The sequence below is a fragment of the Micromesistius poutassou genome (assembly GCF_964030765.1).
Source record: "Micromesistius poutassou genome assembly, chromosome: 3".
Lineage (NCBI taxonomy): Eukaryota > Metazoa > Chordata > Actinopteri > Gadiformes > Gadidae > Micromesistius > Micromesistius poutassou.
Genome location: NC_140273.1, coordinates 8,038,693 through 8,063,927, shown reverse-complemented (window position 1 = coordinate 8,063,927; position 25,235 = coordinate 8,038,693). Strand labels below are relative to the sequence as shown.

Genomic DNA, 25,235 nt, shown 5'->3' with positions numbered 1-25,235 from the left:
TATTTTTGCAGGGGGTCACATCATAATCCGATTGTGATGCTAGCGAAAATATTAAAAAGGATACACATCCAGGAGGTTGTGTGGGACTTAATTTGTTTCTTTCAGCCAGATGATGGAAAAACAATCACCCAAACACTGCAATTTTATAGGGACGCAAACCACACACAGATACACAACATCACCCCCCCCCCCCCACCCTCAATCTAAAGAAGATTTAGATTATTAATTATTTAGATTATTGTAGCCTGAAGATTGTTATGGTCTGGATCCACTATAACTCTTCACTTCCTGTTCCCACGGTGACTACTCTCGCTCTGTAACCCATGATCTACCCCCTCCCCCCATTTGTCTCCGCTGGAACCCTGCACCAACCATCTCCTCCATCATTGGTCAAACAGAGCACCATAGATACCCATAGAGTCAAATACCACAGATAATGTGAGGCAACAATGGATCACTTGATATGCATCACAACACTCCTGACATACATCATTGTTTTGGCTAAATTGTGAACTTTCAAACCAACATGTTTGCCATTCCTGGGTTACTGCATTGAAAATCCTTGATACGGGTGAACCGTGTGTTTTTTTTGGGTACGAAGGATTTATTTTGTTATATACCAGGCGACCGTACAGTATCACACTGGACGTGAAGGGAATGAATTAAAATGATCTCTCTGTGGTTCGTTTGGTATGTTTTCACGGTATTTTTAGATCCCCAAATATGCTTTTCAGATATGCTTTGTTTTTTCTTTTTTTAAGTGTAAATCTAACCCGGCTTGTTTTTCTAGGCCCACAACCGCTTGGCAAAGTACATACACGCATGTACAAAAAAAATAACTATTTGAAAAAGCTTAAATGTGGGTGCAAGGAAAAATAATTCTCAAAGCGCTCTTTGTATGAGGGGGAGAGAAAAAACCCCAACACAGAATCGCCTTGTAAAGGAGCTGGTCCATTTTCACCTACGTTTTCCTACCAGAGCAAATTCTCTGCGTCAGATGCCTATGATTTAGACGTTTCTTTTTTCCGATAATAAACCATATCGGCGAGGAATTCACGACTATTTCCGTTGGGCCCTCTGTGCTCCATTTAAACAGCAGAGAGAGAGAGAGAGAGAGAGAGAGAGAGAGAGAGAGAGAGAGAGAGAGAGAGAGAGAGAGAGAGAGCAATATGGAGGCACATCACACATAAGTCTTCCTTTGTCGCTCGCCCACCCATGTGACCTCTTGGGTCATGTGACCAATGCGGCTATACCGTCCTCCACTGTCCACATGTATAATGGTGTGTGGGCGTGTGTGATGGGGGGGGGGGGGGGGGTAGCATCGGGCTGGCACTGTTAAAATAAAAAAGTAATCGTGATTCATCAGGAGGAAAATAAACACACAATTAGTCACTTCCCCAGATTCCCAGACAGGCTGCTCAGACACCGGAACTCTTTGAGGTTCCCACTGGTCAGTATGACTTCAGGCCAGGAATGGTTTGCTTCCACAGGGCCTGTCAGAGTGTAAAACCCCCTAGACCCCCTAGATGCCTGATAAGGGGTCTCTACGGTGAAGGCTTTAGTATAGGGAAAGTGGGGAAGTAAACTTCTTAAGATGAAACCCAGCGGTAAAACTATTTTCCACTTTTGTTTCGACTTCTTACCTGTACACACACCTGCATGCATGGTCACACACACACACACAAAGACAACCACACGCACAGGAAATAGCTCCAAGACCCCTCCTGACACACACATGTTTCTGATTGGCCAGATATACTGTAACATTGTCACTTCTCGACCAATCAGACGATGTGATTCTCCCGCCCCCCACACATCACGTTCTGCATGCCGTTTTTGGCCTAACCCCTTCCAACCAACCAATCGGAGCCAAAACGACCAGTAACCGTGACCACAATGACCTCCAGAGAGCATTTCATTATTGAATAATTCAAATCATATCCTGGACCATTTTGTACCTTTTTATGAACAGAGCCGTGCAGACAGACAGAGGGGAGGGTTGAAAAAGAGAGAGGGAAGCCTATAGAAATGCAGGCCAGAATCGAACCCGGGGGGTTCAACACTACAAGGTTACACACTACGTGTTTAGCAGGATGTTGAACCACTGGTCCACAGACCGCTCATAAGGGCCCTCCCACTCCCAGCTGTGACATCGCAGAGTACGTGCTCAACCCCCCCCCCACCCCCCCCGAAGTTCACCCATGTAGGGCCTCCTCCCTCGAGACAAACCTCCTCCCAGAATGCTCTCACCACATCTGGCCCTCCCCGCCACTCGCCTCTTCCCCATCTGGACGAGCAGGAGGGGGAGAGCAGGGCTGGTTAACAGTTGGACAGCAGGCCCTGTATTCTCTGGGTTCTCCTGCACTGCTCCTCTTTCTGCCGGGTTTGGTGGGTTTCTCAGTCTCTCTCTTCCATGAACCGCGTCATCAGTGTCTGCGTCAGCGATGGGGGGGGGGGGGGGGCTGTGGGGAGTATTATTTAAACTCTACTTGGCTCTGCAGCCCTAAATCTGTTGAGCGTACCAATATACATGGCAGGGATAATGAAGGAACTGATGTGTTCTCGTCAGGAGGCTTTTAGCTGGGTTGTGTAAATATTTCCTTGTTGTGTAAATCAAAGGGTTGATGAGGATTTACAGGACATGGAGAACGGGGCCAGCGGTGTTGCCTTGTCATGGCAGAGTGTGACTAAAGTATACACGGCCCATCCTTTTGTTTGGAACCCAAGGCCGATAAATGCTTGTTTTTAAATGTTGACATGACATCATAACAAGAAAACAGCTGCTCCTGATCAACTTTTTGAATGGCCTAATATTTTCCGCTGTCCACTTTAAACGTTGTATTGTTTCTTCATGTACTTATGTCTCCCCAGAAATCGGCGTGAAACTTATACCATGCGTTTCTTCATATATTATAGTTATATTATCTTTCCACATCTCGGATCCTGTCCTAAATATAATCTAAAACATAAAGCTTTAACGGCAAACTACTATATGAAAAGAGGCATGCCTGGTGTTGAATTGACAAAACATTACGTATCTTTGATTTCTGAATTCTTCATGCCAATGCATGTAGAGTGGCAGGAGCAGAGGTCACACAGAGCGGCCTGGTGCTAATCACAACCTGCTGGAGAGAGACAGGCTACCCAGGCCAGGAGAGGGAGAGAGAGATAAGCGAGAGGGGAGAGAGGGGGAGAGGGATGTAATTATAAGAAGAAATTGAGAGAGAGGCTACCCAGGCCAGGGGAGGTAGAGAGAGCGAGGGAGAGGGCGGGAGGTAATAATAATAAGAAATAGAGACAGGCTACCCAGGCCAGGGGACGTAAAATAGATAGGAGGGAGGGAGAGAGGGGGGGAGAGAGGTAACCATGAGAATAAACTGAGAGAAAGGCTACCCAGGCCAGAGGAGGTAGAGAGAACTAGGTGGAGGGAGGGTATCAAAAATAAAAAAGAGGCTTTCCAGGCTATATGAGAGATGGAGTGAGTCAAAAAGAAAGAGGACAGGAAAAAAGAGAGAAAGAGGCTTCCAAAGCTAGGAAAGAAAGAGGTGATCTAGGAGAGATGGAGAGCGATGGGAGATAGAGAGAGAATAAAGAGTGAGATAGGGGCCTCCCGGGAAAGCAGAGGTAGTAAGAGGGGCTAGGGGAAAGAATGTCATCATAAAGAGGAGGAAAAGAGGGAGAGAGGAGTGAGAGAGAGAGACAAAGCAATAGAAGAAAAAGGGAACGAGGAGAGAGGAGTGAAAGAGCGGCAGAGAGATAGAGAGAGAGAATATCAGTGAGAACGGACGGGGTGAGGAAGAGGGGAAGCATATGTAGCAGCAGAAGAAGATTGGAATTTAGGAGGGTGGAGGACAGAATGAATGAATGACGGAGGACGACTGTGAATGTGTGCTTGTGTTTGGGGGCGGCTTGGGAATCGTGTGGCCAGGGAGGGAGGGAGGGAGGGGAGCTGGGGAGGGGTCCTAAAGGATGTGAGTCACAGTCCCTGTCAGAACCAGCGGGGAGGGTCTTGGTGAGGCGGGGGAGAGGGAAGAGGGAGGCGGAGGAGCACTGTGCTGGCGTAAGGAGGGGTGGGGGGAGAAAAGAGTGCCGGCCCCTCTTACTCCACTCTGGCTTCATGCAGGCATTCGGCGTCAGCAGAAAAAGTGCTAATGTGATCAAGATGGAAGCGGTGCGTGGAGCTTTCCTGCTGCTCCGTCTCGCCTGCGCTCTCCCGGCCCGGCCGTCTCCTGGGCTCCGGCTCCTCAGCGTCTGCCCAGCGGCACACGCTCCTTCCACAGCGGCTCGGGACGTTCTAAAGTTTGTTGTTTAACACGACCGCGATTTAAGGTGGTGTGCGGAGGGGAAGCAGAAAACGTCAGAGTCCGCGCGATGGATGGATGGATTTGCGGTGACCCAAACTCTTGAGTGAACGTTTTTCAAAGAGAGTCACAAATTCTGGATCTTCATGCCATGTCCTGACCTACCGCTTTAAAACAGATTGATGCGCGTTCGTATTGGACAACGCTGGGTTGGGATACAAGCCAGCAGTGAAGCAGAGTTTTATTATTTGAAGTTTGGTGGTGGTGTTGGCAGGGGCGGTGGCGGTGAGGGTCGGAGGTCAAGTCCTGGTGAAGTTGGCTCTTCTCGCCTCAGGAATCAAAAGGTGCACAATAATGGATATTCATGTGTTTTTACAAAATGTACATTTTGTTGGTGTTTGCATGGCTTATGTCTTTTATCAGTGTAAGCAGAGGTAGACTAGATGTTAAGTATCAATATCGTTTATGACCACACTTAAATTAATAAATGTGGATTATATACTGTATATTCATTTATGATTTATGCTGCTAGTGTTTAATTTACGTATCTGTATGATCAAAGAAGATACCAAACAGTATCTTCTTTATACACCAATTCAGTGAAAATTATATATACCTAGCTAACCATAATTGCTGATTATATCATCCTTTATGACATCTTACTGCATCAAACCATACAGCTGTCACTTTTTTGAAAAGCCTTTTTCTGCACTTGTATAGAGGCAGAAAATCAGTGTATGTAACGATTACATCATTGATCCATCTGAATAAGCATTACACAACGTTAACCCACATTCTAAGATAAGTGTCACCAGGCTATCACCAGGCTCTGTGCTGCTGATTGGTTAGCTGGTTGCATCACCAGAATTCCTGACTGTACAGGTTTTCCCTTTGGAGGCACTGGTGTTTATCAAATAACATTTTTTTTTTTTACTTTTTTTTTTTTTACTTTTTTTACTTGTTTTGGGCTGTCATATTGGAACCGCTGGTTTGGTTCAATGATATCTTGTTATTTTAAATAAATGGGCGTTACATAAGAATTTTAGTGTATTAAAATCTCCTCACTCATAAAATAACCATGATTCACCAAGGTGATTAATGCAACACCTTAAATATACAACGACAGTTTTGTTGGACTATTTAGTTGAAATGTGGTTTGTGTCAGTTTATATAGGCCTGGCTAAGTTTATACTTCCAGAGAAGACTAATGGAACCTAATTACAGTCCACTTCTACCCAGGACAGTCCAGCTGTTTATTTTCAAACTGAAGCATTACTTGCCAGATTATTTTCTGCAAATTCAGTTAAGCCCTTATGTTGAAATCTCAAAATACTGACATTTCCCGCTCACCCCTTTCGTCACTTGTCCTCTCTCCTCCTATTTTTTCTCTTTGAATTTCTTCACTTCCCTCCCTCCTTGTCTCCACTATTCTCCTCTTTTCTTCCCTCCTGTCTTCTCCCCTCTTCACCTCCTCTCCTCTTAATTTTTCTTCCAACTCCTTCATTCTTCAATTCTCCTCCTCCCTTCCATCTCTCCTCCTTTACTCCTCTCATTTCTCTACTCCTCTCCCCCGATCTCCTCTTCTCCTTCCCCTCCCACAGGAACGGGAACCACTGAGTGTATCTGGTCCTCCGTTTGGTCACGGCCCATGGCTTAGCAGCGGAGGGGGTTGTTGACCATGCCAGTAGCCATGCGGAAACGGAGCTGGGAGGAGCACGTGACCCATCGCTCGGGGTTACCGTACAGCTTCGATGACCTGGATCTGGTCTGCTGTCGTAGCGCCGGCCACGGCGACGGCTCTAAACACGGCCGCCAGGTGCGCTGTGCGTCCATGCCGGAGTGCCGCCACCACCGACCGGCGCCGGACGGGGGTCCGAGGGGGAGCGACGCTACGGGGTCTGCGGTCGGGGATGCGAGACTTCTTCGGGAGATGCGGGGAGACGCAGTGGGAAAGGTGGACACTGGCAGTTCAGGGGACGGGCCGGATGAGAGTGGAGTTTTAGAGTCGCAAGGGTCACAGTGTCTCCTAAGCTCGCCGAGGGAGGAGGCATCCAGCTCCGACTCGACAGACAGACTATCGAGGCGCTCAGTTATTAACGGCACAGTTGATAGCTGTTGTGAAATAAGTAGTTTTGGAGACAGTACGGAACGCGGCGACGGCGATGGAGTCGGCGGTGGCAGCGGCATCAGTGATGACGACTTTGTTACCGGTGCACATATGGTTTCCGAGGAGCCACAACAACAACCGTGCATATCTATTAGTCTAGACAATGGGTCTCCACTGTCCGCGCCTGCCGTTAATCAGACTGGCACGCTTCCAGAGCAATATGAAATAAAGAGCCATACAGATGGCCACGGCGAGCCTTCCGAGCCCCCGGGCGCCACGTTGACCTATTCTGCTGAACCAAGATCCGACGCCGTCCCTCCCAACACCGAGGGACAGGAGGAAATCTTCCCCGCATCTCACGCCGGGATGAATAACAGTCTGTCTTCAGGTGTAGCGTGCCGCTTATCCGACCTGGCGGAAGATAGCGACGGATGGCTGTGGGCTAACCGGGTTACAGAGCAGACGGTGACCGATGCCGTGGAAGAGGAATGCAGCACAGCAGGAACCGAACGCAGGAACGTAGATGCTGTGGATAAGGTAAAAGGATTAGATCTCCCCGCAGCGCTGGTGGGTGAACATCCGGCGGCACCTTCACCCCCGGAGGCGTCACAGAGACCCGTTTGTCCGGTCGGGCCAGGGGACGACAGTGCGGTGAAGGAGATGGATCACAGTTGTGATAGCCAGGTTTTCCATCAGAGTGTGTCAGCGCTGCATGATTTTGGGATCGCAGAGATGGACCAGAACCGAGAAGAGGAAGGAGCTGAACTCGACGGCCAGGCTGAAGAAGTCAACCAGAGTTCATCAACGGCTGGTGGAATGCATGTTAAAGTTCAATGGTGCACCGAGGGAATCAATAGCCATGTGTTATCTGAACAACAACTGGACAGTGGACTAGTAACAAACACCATTCAGTGTGTGGAGGAAAATATGGAAAACAAGTCCTCTATGAATCTCGACGGGAGCCCAGTATCCCATGACTTGACCTTTTCTGAGAGCCAAACCAAATCTCATCCCGGACAGCTAGAGAACAACGCTTCAAAACTGGACACGATTCTCGAGTTTAACTCTTCCGAGTCCGACGACAATCCAACGCCGCAGACACACACGAGTAACGCCTTGAGTCTCGCCGACGCGCCATTGGATCAACAACCCACCAATATGGACTCAAACGAAAACACCTCCACCCTCCAGAGACCTCAGACAGAGGCTTCACCAGAGGTGGTGGATGATGACCTCACACCAGATGGACTCCCTGGCAACCGAGCCTCTGGCTGTTTCCTAGGTGAGCCACCTGCCTGCGATGGGCCAGATGGTCAGCGCAAACACCGCGGCCCAGACACCACATGCTCCACATTTGAGGGGATGGAGGAGACGGAGGCAGCGCAGGCGGTCGCTACACACTGTGGCCCTCAGCGGCCGACTCCCGGTCCCCACGAGATGAGTGAGTCTGAGGACCTGAAGGATGACAGCGTGGTGAAGATGCGGGTTAAAAAGGTAAGAACAGATAAATGGGATAATAAGTGTCTACCCTTTTTTATATGTTTCAGTACAAACTAACGTTGATTTGTGCGTTCTAGTCCTGTAGGAAAGTGGAATGCACAGTTGCAGAAATGAAAAGGAGCCTTTTTGTTTTTATTTATCTTTCTAATCTCTTTCGCAATCGCAGTCGTGGCACTGCAATTCCTCAAATGATTTCTTTGTTGTAATAAGCAACACTTAACTGGGCACCACATCGTTTCGGTCTCGCTCTCGCTGGCTCGCCGGCTGGAAAACAATGACTTCACTCTTGCATGCTTACAGATCTGCGACAGTGGGATCTGTCAAATGTTTCTGTCTCTCCCAATCCTCGGGTTGCAAAACAAGGTCCTATAAGGGCATGGATTCCGTAACAGCAGTTTAAAGCTCACAGCGCACACAGACTCCTACAGGACTGCATTGACCGGAGCTGTGGAAAGCTAAGCACTAGGAAGCTAACCACTAGAAGGCTAAGCAGCCAGGGCGCTAAACCGCTGATGTAATTTACACTTGTGATCAAGCTAAATGCGTGACACTATTATCGAATTTTTACTGAAAATGAAACGCACATAATATAAATTGTTATTGTAATTCAAGCCGTAAAACATCCATTATTGACACCAGGAATAATAACAACAGCGATGTTATATTGACAACACAGGGGTCCGTCTAATAGGTATGTTGTTTTGATTAGAGCCGACCAATCACATCGTATTTCAGCCTAGCCATATTGCTTGTGATACCCTCTGGTTGTTTAAAATATAAATACAACTGTACCAGCTGTTACCTCACTTTGACCAAAAACCTGAAGCCTGGCCATCCCATAGATAGCCAAGGGGCAATTGGGCGGTTGTATGTCTCACCCTTTCTTTAGAGTTCAAGGTTCACTTCACATTGACAGCATCCTGAATAGTTATCTGACAAACTCCCACAGCAACCCATATCCGATTCACATTAACTTGTTGAAGATAAATTGCACGAATGTTGGACACCTCAGCGTTGTTTGCCGAAAATAAACGCTAGCTGCCAAGGAAGAAAGTGCGCTCTGATGTCACAGGGCAAAACGAGGGGAAACGGAAAGCCTCCGGTATTTTCTGTGACCGTTTTTGCAGCGGTTGGGGTAAAACCTCCCCTGAATCAAACACCTCTGACAATTAGTTCTCCCTCTGCTGCTGTAACAAAAAAAAAAAAAGAGTGAGCCGTAAAAAGAGGAGCCTCGGGTTCAATGCTTCCACCATATGGCGGTAATGGCCGCTCCGCTGGGCTCGGAGCGCTCAGACGCAGCGGGGAGCTGGTTTATTCAGGAGACGGGCTTCCAGGGAATGTCTTCTGAGCGGAGGCAGCCTGCGGGGGAAGACGTCGGGGGCTTCTCCCCGCGTGTAGGTCACACACACTGACTAATTGAATTGGTAGCAAGGGGTTCAGCCCATCGCCAGACTCTGGCTGGAGGCCCGAGAGCTGCTGCTCAAACACGGGACCCGGTGATGAGCTATTACCGGGCTCATTGTTGAACTGAATTGCATTGGGAAGTTATTTCCATCTGGTAAATACATGATTCAGAACATTGTGTATTGGCTGGGCTGTTTGACTCCCAGCTAAAAGTTACTGGGTTCAATTCCCTCGTGCCCACAGACTACCCCTCATTGAAGAGCAGGATGCCTCACCGCTACCTGCTCCTTCTTCACACGGATCTATCTGATAACCTTTTTACGGGCCGCTTATTTATAGCTTCATATTTATTAAATTAGCACCGTAATTCTTGATCCATCTTGTTGTTAGCAGTTAGCGGCCTGGGTTCATGCCTGACGTATAGCGCCCGGAGGTGCAGGCAGGAGATGGCTCTCGATAGACACTTTGATTCTATTGTCTGGGGCCCATTATGGTCCCGGGAGATAGCTGTTGCTGCTGCTGCTGTTGTTGTCAGAGGAGGATAATCTGGGGGAAAATGAAGCCATTTGGCTATCTGTAATGGCTGGGAGATGGATAGCACGATAGCGTGCTCTTTGTCAGGGTGTTTATTTGTTTTCCGCCAACGGGGCCTTATCTCAACCTCGGGGCCCGAAAGATGGGCTCACATGTCTGACGTCACCACCGGACTGTTCTCTGAGCCGGCTGCTCATTCTCCTCCCTTCTCCGCTCAATTCAAATCAGTTGGCTTTATCAGAAGGGCATATGTACAATGCGTGTTGCTAAAGCAAAGCCACACATGAATCATTGAACAATATAACACTACTAATAATAGGTAAATAAACATAACAAATAGCAATACAGAAGTTAATTCAGAGATAATGATACAATAAGTAAATTAACTTTGGCCCTCTCTCGCTCTTCTCTCTCTTTCTCTCTCTTTTTTTCTCTGCACCCCCTAGCTAGCTCCCTCATTCTCTTTCTGTCTCTCTCTCTCTTTCTCCCACTCTCTGTAAAGCTATCTCCCCCACGTCTCTCTCTCTCTCTCTCTCTCTCTCTCTCTCTCTCTCTCTCTCTCTCTCTCTCTCTCTCTCTCTCTCTCTCTCACTTTCCCTCTCTCACCTTCTCTCCCGCTATCTGTATAGCTAGCTCCCCTCTCACCATCTCTTTGTCTCTTTCCATCCCTCTATCTCCCTCACTCTCTTTATCTCCCTTTCTCTCTGTCCCTCTGTCTCTTTCTCGTGTTTGGCCTCCTGTTGAGGAGGTCAGAGGTCGGGGGTCACTGGGGGAAGCTCTGGTTCAGAAGAGTAATGCGATGAAGAGATGCTAAATTGAATGAGAATGTTGAGGGCCGACGACTGGATGGGATGCAGGCCTGCTGCAGTGTGAGGAGGAGAGAGGGGGTGTGAGACGGGGGACTGGGGACTGGGAAAGAAAGATGGGGGTGGTGGTGGTGGTGGTGGAGAAGGGGTGGGTGGGATCTGGAAGTTCAAACACTGTGGGAACTGTCTTCCATCCACAGAAAACAGGAAGTGAGGAGGAATGTAAGAGAAACCTCAAAAGATGAGAGAGAGAGAGAGAGAGAGAGGAAATAAACGGAGAAAACAGCAGCATGAAATATCGTCCCCCGAAAAATCGTTCAAAAGCACACGTTTTGTGTTTGTTTTAATTTTTTTACTATGCTGGTTGTGCGGTTGTTTTTATTATGGCCAGTCGGGCTCAGCTGCTTTTGTTAACGGAGAACAGCTCCCTTGTAAAGATACCATTGTTTCCCTACACCACCATGTGTAGCGTACAGACATCTGAGCTATGGGGAGAGAGGGCGAGAGAGGGAGGGAGAAAGGGGGGAGAGAGAGGAGAGAGCAAGAGATAGGGAGGGAGAGAGAGAGTAAGAGTGAGAGATAGACAGGGGGAGAGTGAGAGAGGCTGAATGCAGCGATGTGTTGCGGTGCCGCCAGCGTTGGGATGTCATGCGTCAGGCCCCAGCGGCGGCACAAATTTCCCCCTGAACACACACACACACACACACACACACACACACACTCCCCTCGTCTCCACGCCGACTGGCCAGCTCCTTCCAGCAGACCCAATCCCCTATGACAGGCTAATTGGAAGCTGACTGGAAAATAACTGTAAGCACGGGTCTCCAGGCTGGTACTGGTGGGACAGGCCTGCGGGCCGGAGCCCTCGGTCCGTCCGCATCCGGTACCCGCTCATCACCCCGCAGAACACAAGTAACACGAACGGGATGCAGTTTCTATATATAGTACCTTTCAAAACGTACATTACCAATAGCAGTAAAAACAGTATCAGGCAATTCGAGACCTTGAGTGTGTAACAATGTTTTTCGTGTGATAAAGTGGATTGTGTGCACTATTAAGATACAGACATGGTCAAATAAGAGTGGTGAACATAATCGGGATGAAACAAAAAGGATGCAATAATGAAACACCCATCGTAAAACACAAACCAATTCTGCCACATTATTAATCCCGGCTTCAGGGAAAACATTGATGCTGCTAAACAACATCTTGGTTAGATGTCATCCCTCGTAATCCAGACAAATCCACCACGTCTGCCCTGCAGGACAACCTAGGCACACAGCCACTAAGAAACCACAATGCCAGTGAGACTCAGACTACACCTGCGGCCATATCCATACGGTATACCTTCACACCACCTCTTTGGAGACCCAGAAACCTGCTGTCTTCCGCATGTCTGACTCCACTGCCATTAAAGCGTTAAGCAGATTGTTACTAGATGTGTTTGGGGTGAAGTAGAGATGTCCTTGTGATGTCGGGTTCTCTCTTTTTTTTTCGTTCGGCCTTGGAGGGATGTGATCCTGATGTCATACCCTGGGTATGACAAACACTGGAAGGAATGAGATTCTGCTTTATTAAGTTTTTGAACTTTTAAACCTTGTTTTTTTTTCATCAAACTCATGAAATTAAATTAATTGCAGACTATGGAGGCCATTCAGATGGAGCAACTTTGTTAAAATAATGGCTCACTTCACATGTTCTCCACCGGGGGTCAGTGTGAGACCTGGAAGCGTCACCCTTGTTAAATACGTCCCTTCGGGCCAAGAAAGCCACATAGAGAATAAATCCTGCATTGTCTCATTAATTCTAAACTATGAAACAAAACTTTGCTATTATTGCTACTACTATAGTAAGGGCTTCATATAAACATTTAGAATCTAAGCAACATAAGAAATATAGGCGCCTCTTGGAGATAGCAGAACTGAGGATAGGCTGCTCAACTCTCCAACTCGCCAAATAGGACCGGGTTCCATCCCCCTTGTTGGAAGCCTAACCCGTAGGCATCCGAGAGCAAGTCACCCTAGCTCCTGCCTGCTCCTTTTTTACATGCGTCTAAAATACACTTGGAGTCTGTTTAGTTAAATGCATCTGCTGAACGACTCAATACAGAGCTCTGGTTTGGGTCGAGACGCTGCCCCTTGTGGCCCGGCCGGGCTAATACACAAGAGACCGGCTGGCTGGCAGTCAACACTTCACACCCGGGCCTCTTCCAGGGCAAACCCAGGCCAGCTGGGGCCTCTGCCTCCTGTTCCCATGGCTGATCCAAAGCTGGCGTGAGCAGCGAGCAGGAGGTCAGGGCAGTAATAAGACCCCCGCAGAACACCATGAGGGACGGATCGCCGCAGCGACCGGGCAGCTGCGTGGGATTTCTGGTCCAGGGGTTTCGTGTTTTTTTTCTAAAAAGACTGAAGGGCCACAAAGGCCGTCCACGGTTTCGCAGGCAGAATGTATGGGTGGATTTTTGTACGCTGTGCTGTTCACTGGAAGCTCTTTGTCACGTGGGAGTCATTGGGCATTGATGAAAGAAGGTTGTGTTTCACGGATTGTGTTGACGTTTGTGTTTTTGTGTTGGGTCTCCAGCGGGACAGTTCCCGCCTGGACTCCATGGTGCTGCTGCTGATGAAGCTGGACCAGTTGGACAAGGAGATTGAAAACGCCCTCAGTGCCACCTCCTCCATGGACAGCACCCCCACCCCCCGCAGGAGACACCTGGTAAACTAAATATAATCCAAATAATAAGGACCTGTTTGTAGCTGTGCCTTTCTGGGCCTCCAGTTTCCCCAGTCCAAATCCAATAGGAACATAAAGTGATTTGATGAAGCATACGCAACTTTTCTTCTTAAGTTCCTCATCCTTATAAATAAACCTTGACTCTGATTTTTTACCTTTCAACATGTCAATCTGGGCTTCTGTGCAGGAGATGGATCCAGGGTCTCAAACTGGCAACCCTTCCCAGGAGACCCTCGTACCTGCTGCTCCATCTACAACCCATCTGGGAGCCAAACCCAAGACATCGGTGAGTACGGGGCTGCCCTTAAGACAAGCTTGGCATCAAACACCACACAAAACTCTTCAGTGGTTTGGCAGACACCATTCAGCAGACACCAAAGCAAATCTAAGTGAACACTTGGAGCACCAAGATGCCCCGGGTTAGGACATCTTGCTCAAGGTTGAACAAGGGATTGAACCCAGAACCTTTGTCCTGGGCGTCGACCACCCTAGCCTCTACAGTACCCAGCCCCTTCGGACGAGCAATTGTTCTGTCATCTGGTGAAGTCCGTGGGTTGTACTTCTTGATTGAGAGACGGTGCCTGACTTCCTCTTGCAGCTCTTGGTCTGGGCTGTCAGGAGAGGTGGAGTCCCCGACTTCACCGGCTCTGTGATTGGTTGGAGGCCCTCAGTCATGCTCTGGGGCCCCGGGGGCCGTTATACACTGCTGACTTCCACTGCAAACTCTCTGCTCTATCAGTCTTCATTAAGAGTGCCCTGATGTGTGTGTGTGTGTGTGTGTGTGTGTGTGTGTGTGTGTGTGTGTGTGTGTGTGTGTGTGTGTCTGTGCATTATTTACTTATGAAACACTCTGACACACACACACACACACTCACATATCCACACACACATTAGAAAACACTCTTTCACAGACACACACACACACACACACACACACACACACACACACAGAGCACTATCACACACTCAGGGTGACTTGCGGATTGGAGGAATGTTTCCAGGCACTTAGAGCTTAGCCGAGCAGACGGTAAACTCTATAATTAGCAAGTTCTGGGGTCTAGATCCCCTCTGCTCTAACAAAGGGGTCAGAAGGGGTGGTGGGGGGTGAAAGGACAGGATGGGGGGGTTGAGGGGCAGGGGAGAGGGCACGGTTCAAGAAAGACATCTTTGGTCCGCTCGCTTGCTCACTTAATGACTTTCTTTCCTCCCTGCTGGCGGCGAGGGGCCCTCAGAAGACAGCCTGGAGGCTGACCTGCCCAGTGGGCCGCTGCAGTGGTTGTTAGAACTCTTTCTCAGTCATTTATCGCTTTATTTGACTGGGACTGGACACAGGAAAAATAATGATCCGTTATCTGGGAAGGCTGGTGTACATCCGTAGACCCTGGACTGGTCAAACGCAGGAATACATTATTTATTATAACACTTAGGGATAGACAGGACCTGCCTCACTGGGGGAAGGGCATACAATGGGTTAATAATGGAGAGAAGATTGTACAACAGCTTCTGTAAGAGACTCAAGACTCACTTGTTCAGAGTTCACCTGGACTCTGCATAGCCTCCCCCCTTATCCCCCACTGCCCCTTCTCCTCCCTTACTTTCCTAATAACACCCCTCTTAAACACTTATTGTATGTACTGTACGTCCTGCCGCTTAAAACTGGTGCCTATCATCATGTAGCATCTTATCCTAGCTGTCTTTGTTGTATACGGGGAATGGGTTAGCCTTGCAATTGAAAGTACTTGGAACTTGTTCTATTCACAGACAGCGATATATTGTTGTTTCTCTTTCTTCTGTACAAATTTAATTAGTGTCAGTCGCATTAACACAGACACAGCAGCGGTACACAAGAGCAGGGAATGTAGGTGATTGAATGAGTGCATCACTCTGGTTACGGGCCCCAGCAGGAGGGTGTGGTGGGAGAGTGCTGACAGGAGGGAACCGGGGGTGATTTGATCATCGAACAAGATGTTTCTGTTCTATTTGGAAGTTCCTGGAAAAACATAAACAGAAACGCTTGTTGTTTTTTTGTCTTATCTCGGTCAAGCCAAGGTGTGAAAAAGTGCTGCAATGCCAGCAGGGATATCAGTGAATTCCTTAGTGAAGGGTAACGTGTCTGATGCTTCCTTTGTGTTTCTCAACCCCGAATCTCTTTCCCTTTTTTTTTTTTGCTGTTTGGTGTCCTTCGAATCTTTCACACGCAATCAAATAATGCTAGTTTATCCGTTGACCTCCCCCTTACTCTTAACGTCTACGGCGCAAAACGCCCATCAGCCATTCATTGTTATCCAAGGTCTGTGTGTATTTCTGTGTGTGTGCCTTTTTTTTCTTTTTACTTTCCCTCCACAGTGCAAACTCCACTAAGCCTTTGTAAATACAGCCTTTACTGCGCGTAATGCTCAGCTCAGTGCTAACCGGGGAGCTTTTACTGTGAAGGCGCGACAGGGGGAGATTGATGGATGCCAAGGGGTTGTTGACTTCATGAAGTGGGCTCTTAGGGCCTAATAGTAGCCGGGGGGGGAGGTGGGCATTCAGCCCTTTCAGACCTCAAGTGTCCCGACGCCCACTTAATCTCCTTAAGGCAGTCAGAACTGGTCCAGTGAATGGGGCCGGCAGCACAGAACCAGGAGATCCAGATGTAGGCCACACGGCTGGGCTCTCTATTGTCCCCCCCGCTCCAATCCCTCCGATCCTGATTGGCTTTGGAGAGTTCCTGTGATTCCTGGAAATTCAAATGAGATTAGTGGAGGTGGAGGGGAAATGGTCGGCATTAGGGTTTGGAAAGAGGTTTTCCGTACTCGTATTCACTGACACTGTCCAGAAAGCACGATGAGATAGTCTTCAAGTGTGTCTGTCTATGGTCCGACCAGATGTGAAGGATAAACGTCAGCATTGAATGAGAGGCAACAATGAAAGTAATCCATCCAAAGTGTGTGTGTGTGTGTGTGTGTGTGTGTCTGTCTGTCTGTCTGTCTGTCTGTCTGTCTGTCTGTCTGTCTGTCTGTCTGTCTGTCTGTCTGTCTGTCTGTCTGTCTGTCTGTCTGTCTGTCTGTCTGTCTGTCTGTCTGTCTGTCTGTCTGTGTGTGTGTGTGTGTGTGTGTGTGTGTGTGTGTGTGTGTGTGTGTGTGTGTGTTAGAGCGTATGTGTTTGTCTGTGTGTGAATTCACAAGTGACCAGCAGTACAGTGGGAAAAGAGAGTGCGAAACAAGGGTATACATACAAATAAAATTTACCAATTTGAAAATAAAATATAATAGAAAACTATTTGAATAAAGATAAACATACTATATACATGTAGTGTGTGTGTGTGTGTGTTAGTGTTTGTCCGTGTGTATGTGTGTTAGAGTGTGTGTGTGTGTGTGTGTGTGTGTGTGTGTGTGTGTGTGTGTGTGTGTGTGTGTGAGTGTCTGTGTGTTTGTTAGTGTGTGTGTGTGTGTGTGTGTGGTCATGGAGTGAGTATCAACATGCGCTTGCGTTCCGTCTGCATTATGTAAGGTCCCCTGGTAAACAAAGCCTGTTGGCCTTGGCTATAACTGACACACCTACCCACACATATGCACACACACACGTGCACATATACGCATAAACACACACACACACACACACACATACCCTCTCTCTCTCGTTCTCTCTCTATTACTCTATCTCTCACACTCAGACACTCTCTCTCTCTATCTCTCTTTCCTTGTCACACACTCGCTCCACCATGCATGGTGGCGGTGGCTGGGCTTGTGATTGTTCCCCTCCAGCCATGTGGTGCCTGACCTCTTTAATACGTCTTATCTAACACTGCCATGGCACAGTGCTTGGCCACATCTTCGTCACAGTGTCACTCCTTCCTTCATCAGAGAGGCAGACTCCTCACCTTTCGGTGAAACATGCATTCAAATGTATTTCAAACTCGTTTTTTCATGTGGATTTTGTAGATCTGCAATAAAGTAAAAAAATAGTTTTGCGTTTTTTGGCAAAGCAATATTTTTATTAGCCTAGGTTACGGTATATTTACGGGTCAGGACTTTACAGCACTACAACTCTCTTGAGTCCTCTCAAAATGGCGAAGTATCGTCAACAAATATCCCATGATGCAGTCTGATGAACAAGCACTTTAGCAAAGTGAATGTATTGAGTTTCCTGGCTTAAGTAGAGATTGAGTTGGGGACAATTGTGAGACAGAGGGGGTTTTAAATGTATACAATATTCAAATATCTAATTAATGCTACGTTTAGTGATAAGGATGGAGGACCCAACTCGCAACCAGTGTTTGCACTACAGTAGACTTACTCCTTTATCATATTTAATTGATATATGGACCTCTAAACTGTAAATGTAACATATGTCTTGACAAACGATTAAGTGAGTTTCGATGTTTTTAAAATGAAGGAGGAGGCAGGGCGACATCGTTCGCAATGCCCTCCCAGGGTTGCGTGGGCCCGGACCCCACTGGTTGTGGCCGGTTTTCTCGATCCACACAATGTCCTAAGAATTTTGACCCCTTGTCTGTTTGCCTCCCTGTTTATGTACGTAACCATAACAACGAGAGAGCTCCGCGTCCCCTCAGATCTGCCCCATGCATGTGTCACTTCCCTGCTGTTCCCAGCAGCGCCGTGGGCGTGGGTGTCCATCCCTCTGGGCTCGGGGCGGACCCGTCCCGCCAGGCTGTTGTTAGCGCCTCGCGCGGCGTGGCTAGCAGGTGGCCGCAGCACACATTCAGCTGGTGACTAGCTTGTATGGGATGTTGTGGTCGGAGCAGGTGTGTGTGTGTGTGTGTTTATGTGTGGCTGTATGTGTGTGTGTGTGTGTGTGGATGTTGTTTTTGTTGGCAGGTTCTTGGTGCTTGTTTTGTGCAGCAGGTGTGTGTGTGTGTGTGTGGATGTGTTTGTGTGTGTGAGCGGTGGGTGGGCTGGATGGATTGTTGTCGATAGTAAAAAAAAAAAGATCTGGTATCAATTGTGTAGTTTTGTTAAGCTGTCATGGTATGGCATTAGTGTCTTTTATTGTAATAGTAGTAGTAGTAGTATCCAGGGGAAGTATTTGTATGAAAACATCTTGAAACATGTCGATACTTTGGTAAATTTTTCCAAAAAAGGTAATTGTGATTCTTGTTACAGTCCAAAACGGACCACAATGGTCCTTAATACGAGTACCAGTTTGCTACCGTAAACATAAACCTCATCTGTATAATGCCGTTGGATTTTCTTATGATTGGCACCTCTTTACGGCCGCATTCCCGGCAGCGCCGGAGCTTGTGTGTCATGTCCCAGGCATTCTGGGCGGCCTCCCGGGACGGCTGTATTTTTAGCGGTCGGCGGGACCACAGAGGAAGAGCCCGGGTTATCGCCGGGCGGCGTCCTGGCCGACAGCCTCCCTTGACCGCTCTCTGCGGAGCGGTGCAGTCGGAAACAACAGATCAATCACCCGGCACTGTTGCAGTTCCCACCAGCAAGGCACTTGCTTAGAAATGAACCTCAACCCTTGCGACAAACACAACACAGGGCGTTGCTAGTCGCAGTGCCGTGCCACGCCCCCCCCACCCCCCCCACCCCACGGGTTGCATGTCCACGTGTCCGTGCCCTTCCTTCTCTTTCTTGCGTGAGGCAGGTCACACCTATGCGCCACCTCCAACTTTGGTAAACATTATGTAACAGTGCGACCTTTCACCCCCAGGTTGTTTCGATCCGTGTTCCTTCTCCAGGGGGCGACAGTGCCCCCCCCCCCTACCCTTGGAGTAAAACGTGTTGGTCCTGGCAGCACCCCCCTCCCCCCGGGAGACAGAGGGTTATTTTGGGGAGGCTTGTTTTGTGGGGCTTGTTGTGGTGCTTGTCACCGGGGTTATGGATGTGGCCTGTTATCACCGCAGCCCGGCAGACAATAGACGCGCTGTGGCTTTGCGTGCTAAGGTCACTGTCGGAGCGGCGCTCTATCCTTCCTCTTTCCCGTTCCGCTCTGGCGGCCTGGCCACCCCCGCCGCCCCAAACGTCTCTCTCTCTCTCTCTCTCTCTCTCTCTCTCTCTCTCTCTCTCTCTCCCTCCCTCCCTCCCCTCAACTGGCCCCCTCCCAAGGAAGGCCAAACAGTTTGTCACTTTCACTGCCTCCAGTTCTGCTTCTTAGCCGTTTCTCTCTCCCTCCCTCTCTGTCTCTTTCTTCTTCTTCTGTCTCTCTCTATATCGCTAGTTCTTTCTCTTTCTATCTGCGCTCTGTCTCTCTATTCTGTGTGTCTTTCTCACTCATTCTGTCTCTCTTTCTCCCTCTCTCCACTGTATCTCTAATTCTCTTTCTATTTAATATTTTCTATTTTTGTCCCTACCTATTTCTGCGCTGTCTTTATATTCTGTGTGTGTGTGTCTCTCTCTTACATTTGTAATTTGCCATAGTGTATATAGCAAGGTCCATGCTACATGACACCTAGATGACTATAACTGGTCTCCTTCAAACACAGGACGCAGGGTGGTGGGGTTGAAAACCGGTTTATTGTATACGTTTTCGATAATGATAATGATCCATGTTACAATTTAGTGATAAATTGAGATCTCGCCCTGAGTGTGTATGTGAGGTGACAGCTGGTTAAACCTGTGCACAACCTGATTACTCAATGTGCAACAGGTGGGCAGCCTCACCCAGGTCTGCTCAAACCAGCCATCATTCACACTCACTCCAACCCTGCATTCCAATACCCATACCACCATACTATTTAGTATGCCACAAAAAGATTGGCGGTTTCTGAAATGCTATACTACATACTACATACTGCATACTGACGCAGTATAAACTGTGCACTACATACTACTCCCCGCCCTAGTATGCAGTATAGTATGCAAGTATGACAAGTATCATGCAGTGTACTACACAGTCACATGACCAAAAGATTGTGACGAAATTTGACGTGTCAGGCTGGCGTGGTTTTCGAGCCGGCTCGAGCCGGCCCTACATTTACGCAGATATTTTTTTACCATTTAACATGTCGCACTTTTCCATTGTTAAGTCGAACAATGAGGCAAGGAGGCGCAGGAGAAGGGCACTGCTGAATAAAACGGCAGTTGCGGTAATAAATCGGTTGAGCCATTTGTTCTGTTAACAATGAAAAACACACGATTACAAAAACATACGAAAGCTTATCACATCAAAATAAACAACTAATAACCGCTCGCATTATTCGCCATTATTTTAAATGTTCAGCGGTGCCGCGTTGCATTATGGGATACAGTATCCAACGTATCTGGATCCAGTATCTGGATGTATACTAGAAATTTTTGCCCGATTAGTACATCATCCGGGAAACTGTCGCATACTGCAAAAAAAAACATTTTTCGTGTACTGCATACTACTTACTACTTTTACGTCACGATCAGTATACGAGCAGTATGTAGTATGCCATTTCAGAAACGGCCATTGAGTCTATCCCAATACATAGTATGGATGTATATAGTAGTATGGAACGAAGTATGCCAATAATACCAGGATGTTGTACTACATCCGGTCGCATTTTGCAGCATGCAAGCCAGTATGCTTTTTGGCTATTCTGAATCCTCTGGGCAGCAGATGATATGTCACATTGACTGAGCCCGCAAAAATGGATGGGTGGCACTACAGGTGCTTATCCGTGAAATCCCCTGTAGTATGTCTCAATTGTATGCCTACTTTGTGCAACAGTACGTACTTTGTAAGGGTAGCAGCAGGACGTCATCGAGTAAAAACTTAACTTAATTCAGCACTGTGTTTCATGGTTCAATAAATTGTCCAATGTGTGGCCCTTCGCCTCCTTTATCAAAGTCAGTGGGGCCCTCTGGAAAACAACGTTCCCATCCCTGATCTAGACCGTATCCTTCCCCTTTGGTCTCTCTCCCCCTCTCTGGTCGGATCCCTATCCTCCCTCATGCTTTCTCACCACCTGTCCTTGGGCCTTTTATCAACACACATTCCAGCCAGGCGATGTTTGGCCCGCTGCAGCGAGCTGAGTTTCCCCCAGTGAGTCAACAAGCTGCTCAGCCTCACAAAGACCAGCCTCTCTCACTCTGCTCCCCCCCCCCCACCCCAGTCACGGCCAAGCGTGCTGGCCTTCTGGGCTGTCACTGTCCCCAAGGCCGGCTCTCCGGGGCGCACAGCTGCGGCAGCCGTCCAGACAAACACACAGCAGTCTCCGGTCGGGAGAAAATAGCCCTGTGTTGGAACACAGGAGGTGGAAAAAAATGAACTTTTCTGCTCTGCCACCCCCCCCCCCCCCCCCCCCACACCAAAGAAATCCAACCTCTTTTCTTTTTTTTGTTCTTCCTTGCTCTCCACTCAGAAATGTGCGCCTGTGGCTATTGCATCAGGCGTTCCAAGAACTCAGAAACTGTAGTCAGATTTAGAGGCCCGGGAGAAAGAGGCATCGGGAGGTGACTGATGTGCCTGCGATGTTGGTAGTGAACCGCTAGGAACAGAACACCGCTTGTAGCCCAGGGGCATGCAGCCGGGCGCGTCTTGTCTTCTCACTCTGAGACGAGGCGCACGAGACAGAGCGCCGTGGACAGTCAGGGACAGGAGTGTACACGTGCCTTGTGTTTTCTGTTTTGTGCATCGCAGTTTAGGTTTGTTTAACGGTCCTTGCCATTGGATGCATTGTACGCTTTATTTACTTAAATACAATTCAAGGCTGTAAGCATCTGTGCACAATATAAACCCTCTAGATTTGATTATAGTGACGTTTGCTCTCATCTGGTGAAATGTTAGGCGGGCAAAATGAAATGCTTTTTTAGGAGATGACAGTCCAAAAGCCAAACCTTGTATTCATTGGGATGGTCCTTCACCTCACAATGTACAAATGTAGTAGAAAATCAGTGTTAGTGTGGATTTTGGTGGCAGGGACTTTTAACTGAATTAATTGAATGAATGAACAAATTAATAAATGAACTAAAGAAGAAAAAATTGGAAAGTTGTGTGAATAAATTAACAAATGGAGGTACGTTTGTGCCTCAAACTGTACCTCCGCGGGTGATGGCCCTCATTAGAACGAAGAGTTAGGGTTAACACTCACCCTAACCCTAAATCATGAAGATGACTGGAGGTGCTGCTTAAACACCCTGATCAGCTACCTATAAATCACTGCATGAACACTCTCGTGCCTGCTCAGACACACACACACATACACACACACACACACACACTTGACTGTGAAATCCCTGACTTGTTGTCAGGGATTTTAATTGGGCTGTTTGATTTGTGTGAGTTCTCTATATGAAGTGTGTTTTTATACCCGAGGTCACTAAAACGGCCCTCTACCTCCACCCAGGTAAAGCTGAACTCCACACACACAGAACACAGTCACTCTGTTACCTTGGACTACATTTTGTGTTTTAGTTGGCACTGTTGCTTTAAAAAAGACGTGAACGTTGTTTTGAGAATGTGTATGCGGAGGTGTATGGTGACATTTGGTTGTAATACATGGGGCCAGAAGTTAAAATTAACATTAAACATAGCCCCAAGCGAACCTTTTTCTGTTTCTATGTATGTTTGTAGCAAAGAAGGTCAGCTACACATGTGCCCTTGGGTCTGAGTGTTGGCACAACTCATTATATAGCCCTTCATTCAAACTATTTTAGATAACACCAGTGGGTTTTTCTTTCCTTTGAGGTGGAATTAATTAGGAATTAATAGAAGGTCTTTATCATACGTCGAACAACATGTAATGTCAAGGCCTTCAGTGTTTGAACCTACTCATGCAGTGAAGCATTGCATGTGGTCTGGATTTGGTTTCATGTCCCAGGAGACAGTTATACTGATATTAAAGAACATGTAACAGTGCCTTGGGCTGGCGGGTCCGTCACAGCTTGTTAGGTAGACCTAGACCCATGCAGCAGACAGACAGGACAGCAGGCGGAAAGGGCACCAGGCAGAAAGGGCACCAGGCAGAAAGGGCACCAGGCAGACACAGAAGCAGTCAGACAGACAGGGCACACAGGACATCAAATTTCGACAGGACCCCAGAGTTAGATGCGTCAGCAGGCAGCCAGGGCAGGCAGCCAGGGCAGGTAAACTGGTCAGGCCGACGGGGCAGGCAGGGTATTACTGGGTCGTCTGCTGATGGGTGTGTGGAGCAGCCAGCGGTTCACTGTTTACGCTCCAGGGAGCCGCTACTAAATCCCCCTCACACACCACCTGAAACCAGAAGCCCCTCACTCTGCTCACGGCTAGAAACAAAGGCTGTAGTGTAGTGTGTGTGCATATGTGTGTGTGTGTGTGTGTGTGCGTGCGTGCGTGCGTGCGTGCGTGCGTGCGTGCGTGCGTGCGTGCGTGCGTGCTGCGTGCGTGCGTGCGTGCGTGCGTGTATGTGTTTATACAGCTCTCTCAACTCGCTCTCTTTCCATCAACATGCCTCTAGTCAGTACACAACATATCTCATGGCTCTCAGCCAGGGTGTGCGTACAGCTCTGTGTGTGAACTTACACTAAAATAACCTCCCCCTAAAGAGAAACGGTCCAGCACATTTAGAATAAGTATCTTATAGGGTTGTAGCACTAGATAAGGATCCCCATGTTCCCTTCAGAGTCCGACTCTCCTCATCTAAAAGCTGTTTATACGAGTTGGAAAAATGAAGAAAAGAAAAAACTGAGGAAATGTAACATCTGGCCAGGGAACGTTGGCGAGGTACAGGATAATGTTCCAATGCATCATTACATCAACCCCTGCGTTCACTTCCTGTTGACATACTTCAAAATACGACACATGGAAACACTTAAAATGGAGAGAGAGAGAGAGAGAGAGAGGCTTGGAGGTTGAAGGGGTGGTGGTGGTGGTAGAGGAGGATAAGGGGGAGGGGGCCTCATCCCCCGAGGAGAGAGGCCGGAGTGGGAAGGTTTTCCCACGTTTTGTTGCAGACGTGCGCGGCGACGGTGGTCGACGGGCCGTGGAAGGATGAAAAACGTTATTCAGATGTCTCTTGAGCGTGGAGAAGAGGCACGTTGGAACCGAGGCGCCAGAGGACGTCTTGCCAACAGAATAACAAAGCAGATCAAATCTCACAATCTCTCTCTATCTCTCAATCTCTCTCTCCCTCTCTCTCTCCATCTCTCTCTCTCTCTCTCTCTCTCTCTCTCTCCATGTCTCTCACTCTCTGTCGCTCTCTCTCTCGCTCTCTCTCTCTCTCTCTCTCTCCCCATCTCTTTTTCTCTATCTCCCTCTCTGGGTGGGAGGTGATGGGAGGAGGGGTTGTGGGGGTTGTGATGGGTGGAGGAGCGATGTGGTTCGGAGGGGACTTGGTGGAGCCACTGGCTTACCTGACCATAAGCCATCTGCGCCAATTGAACCATTTGCGCTAAGTGGGTGACAAAGGCCTGGGGTTAGTCTGAGCCTGATAATCCCCCGGCTAGCAGAGACCATGGGTGGTCAGCCTCTCTCTATCGCTCTCTCTCTCTCTCACTCTCGTTCTCTCACTCTCCATCGTTCTATTCTAATCGCTCCCTCTTTCTCTTTTCATTGCTCTCTCTCTCTCTCTCTCTCTCTCTCTCTCTCTCTCTCTCTGCAGCTGCAGAGAGAGAGAGAGTGGGTGGGTGGGTGCTGGAGGGCTTGGGTTGGACTTGGGTTCTTGTTGCTGTTTCAACTCCTCATGCCCAACACCCCCCTTCCTCCCACCCTCCCCCTGGCCCTCCCTCTCTCCCTTCCTCCCTCCCTCCCTCTCTTCCCTGCCCCATTTTTTTCAAATCGTAATCCAGATTTGAGGGGGTGGGTGGAGACACCTGACCTGACCTCCGGGAGGTGGCACGCCACGAGTACAACACCTTGAAACTATGTGACCCTGGTGCTCTGGTACTCACTGGTACACACACACACACACACACACACACACACACACACACACACACACACACAGCTGCCTCAGACTGT

General features: G+C 48.3%; 1 protein-coding gene across 1 annotated transcript in view; it reads left to right on the top strand.

Moving 5' to 3' along the window:
* Positions 1-4,260: 4,260 nt before the first annotated feature.
* dlc1 (DLC1 Rho GTPase activating protein) overlaps positions 4,261-25,235 on the top strand; it is a 92,587-nt gene continuing 71,612 nt past the window's right edge. The window contains exons 1-4 of the mRNA XM_084465675.1: positions 4,261-4,645; positions 5,903-7,902; positions 13,233-13,364; positions 13,570-13,668. Of these exons, the coding sequence (XP_084321801.1) occupies positions 5,980-7,902; positions 13,233-13,364; positions 13,570-13,668 (2,154 nt within the window). The 5' untranslated portion in view covers positions 4,261-4,645; positions 5,903-5,979. The remainder of the gene's footprint in view (positions 4,646-5,902; positions 7,903-13,232; positions 13,365-13,569; positions 13,669-25,235) is intronic.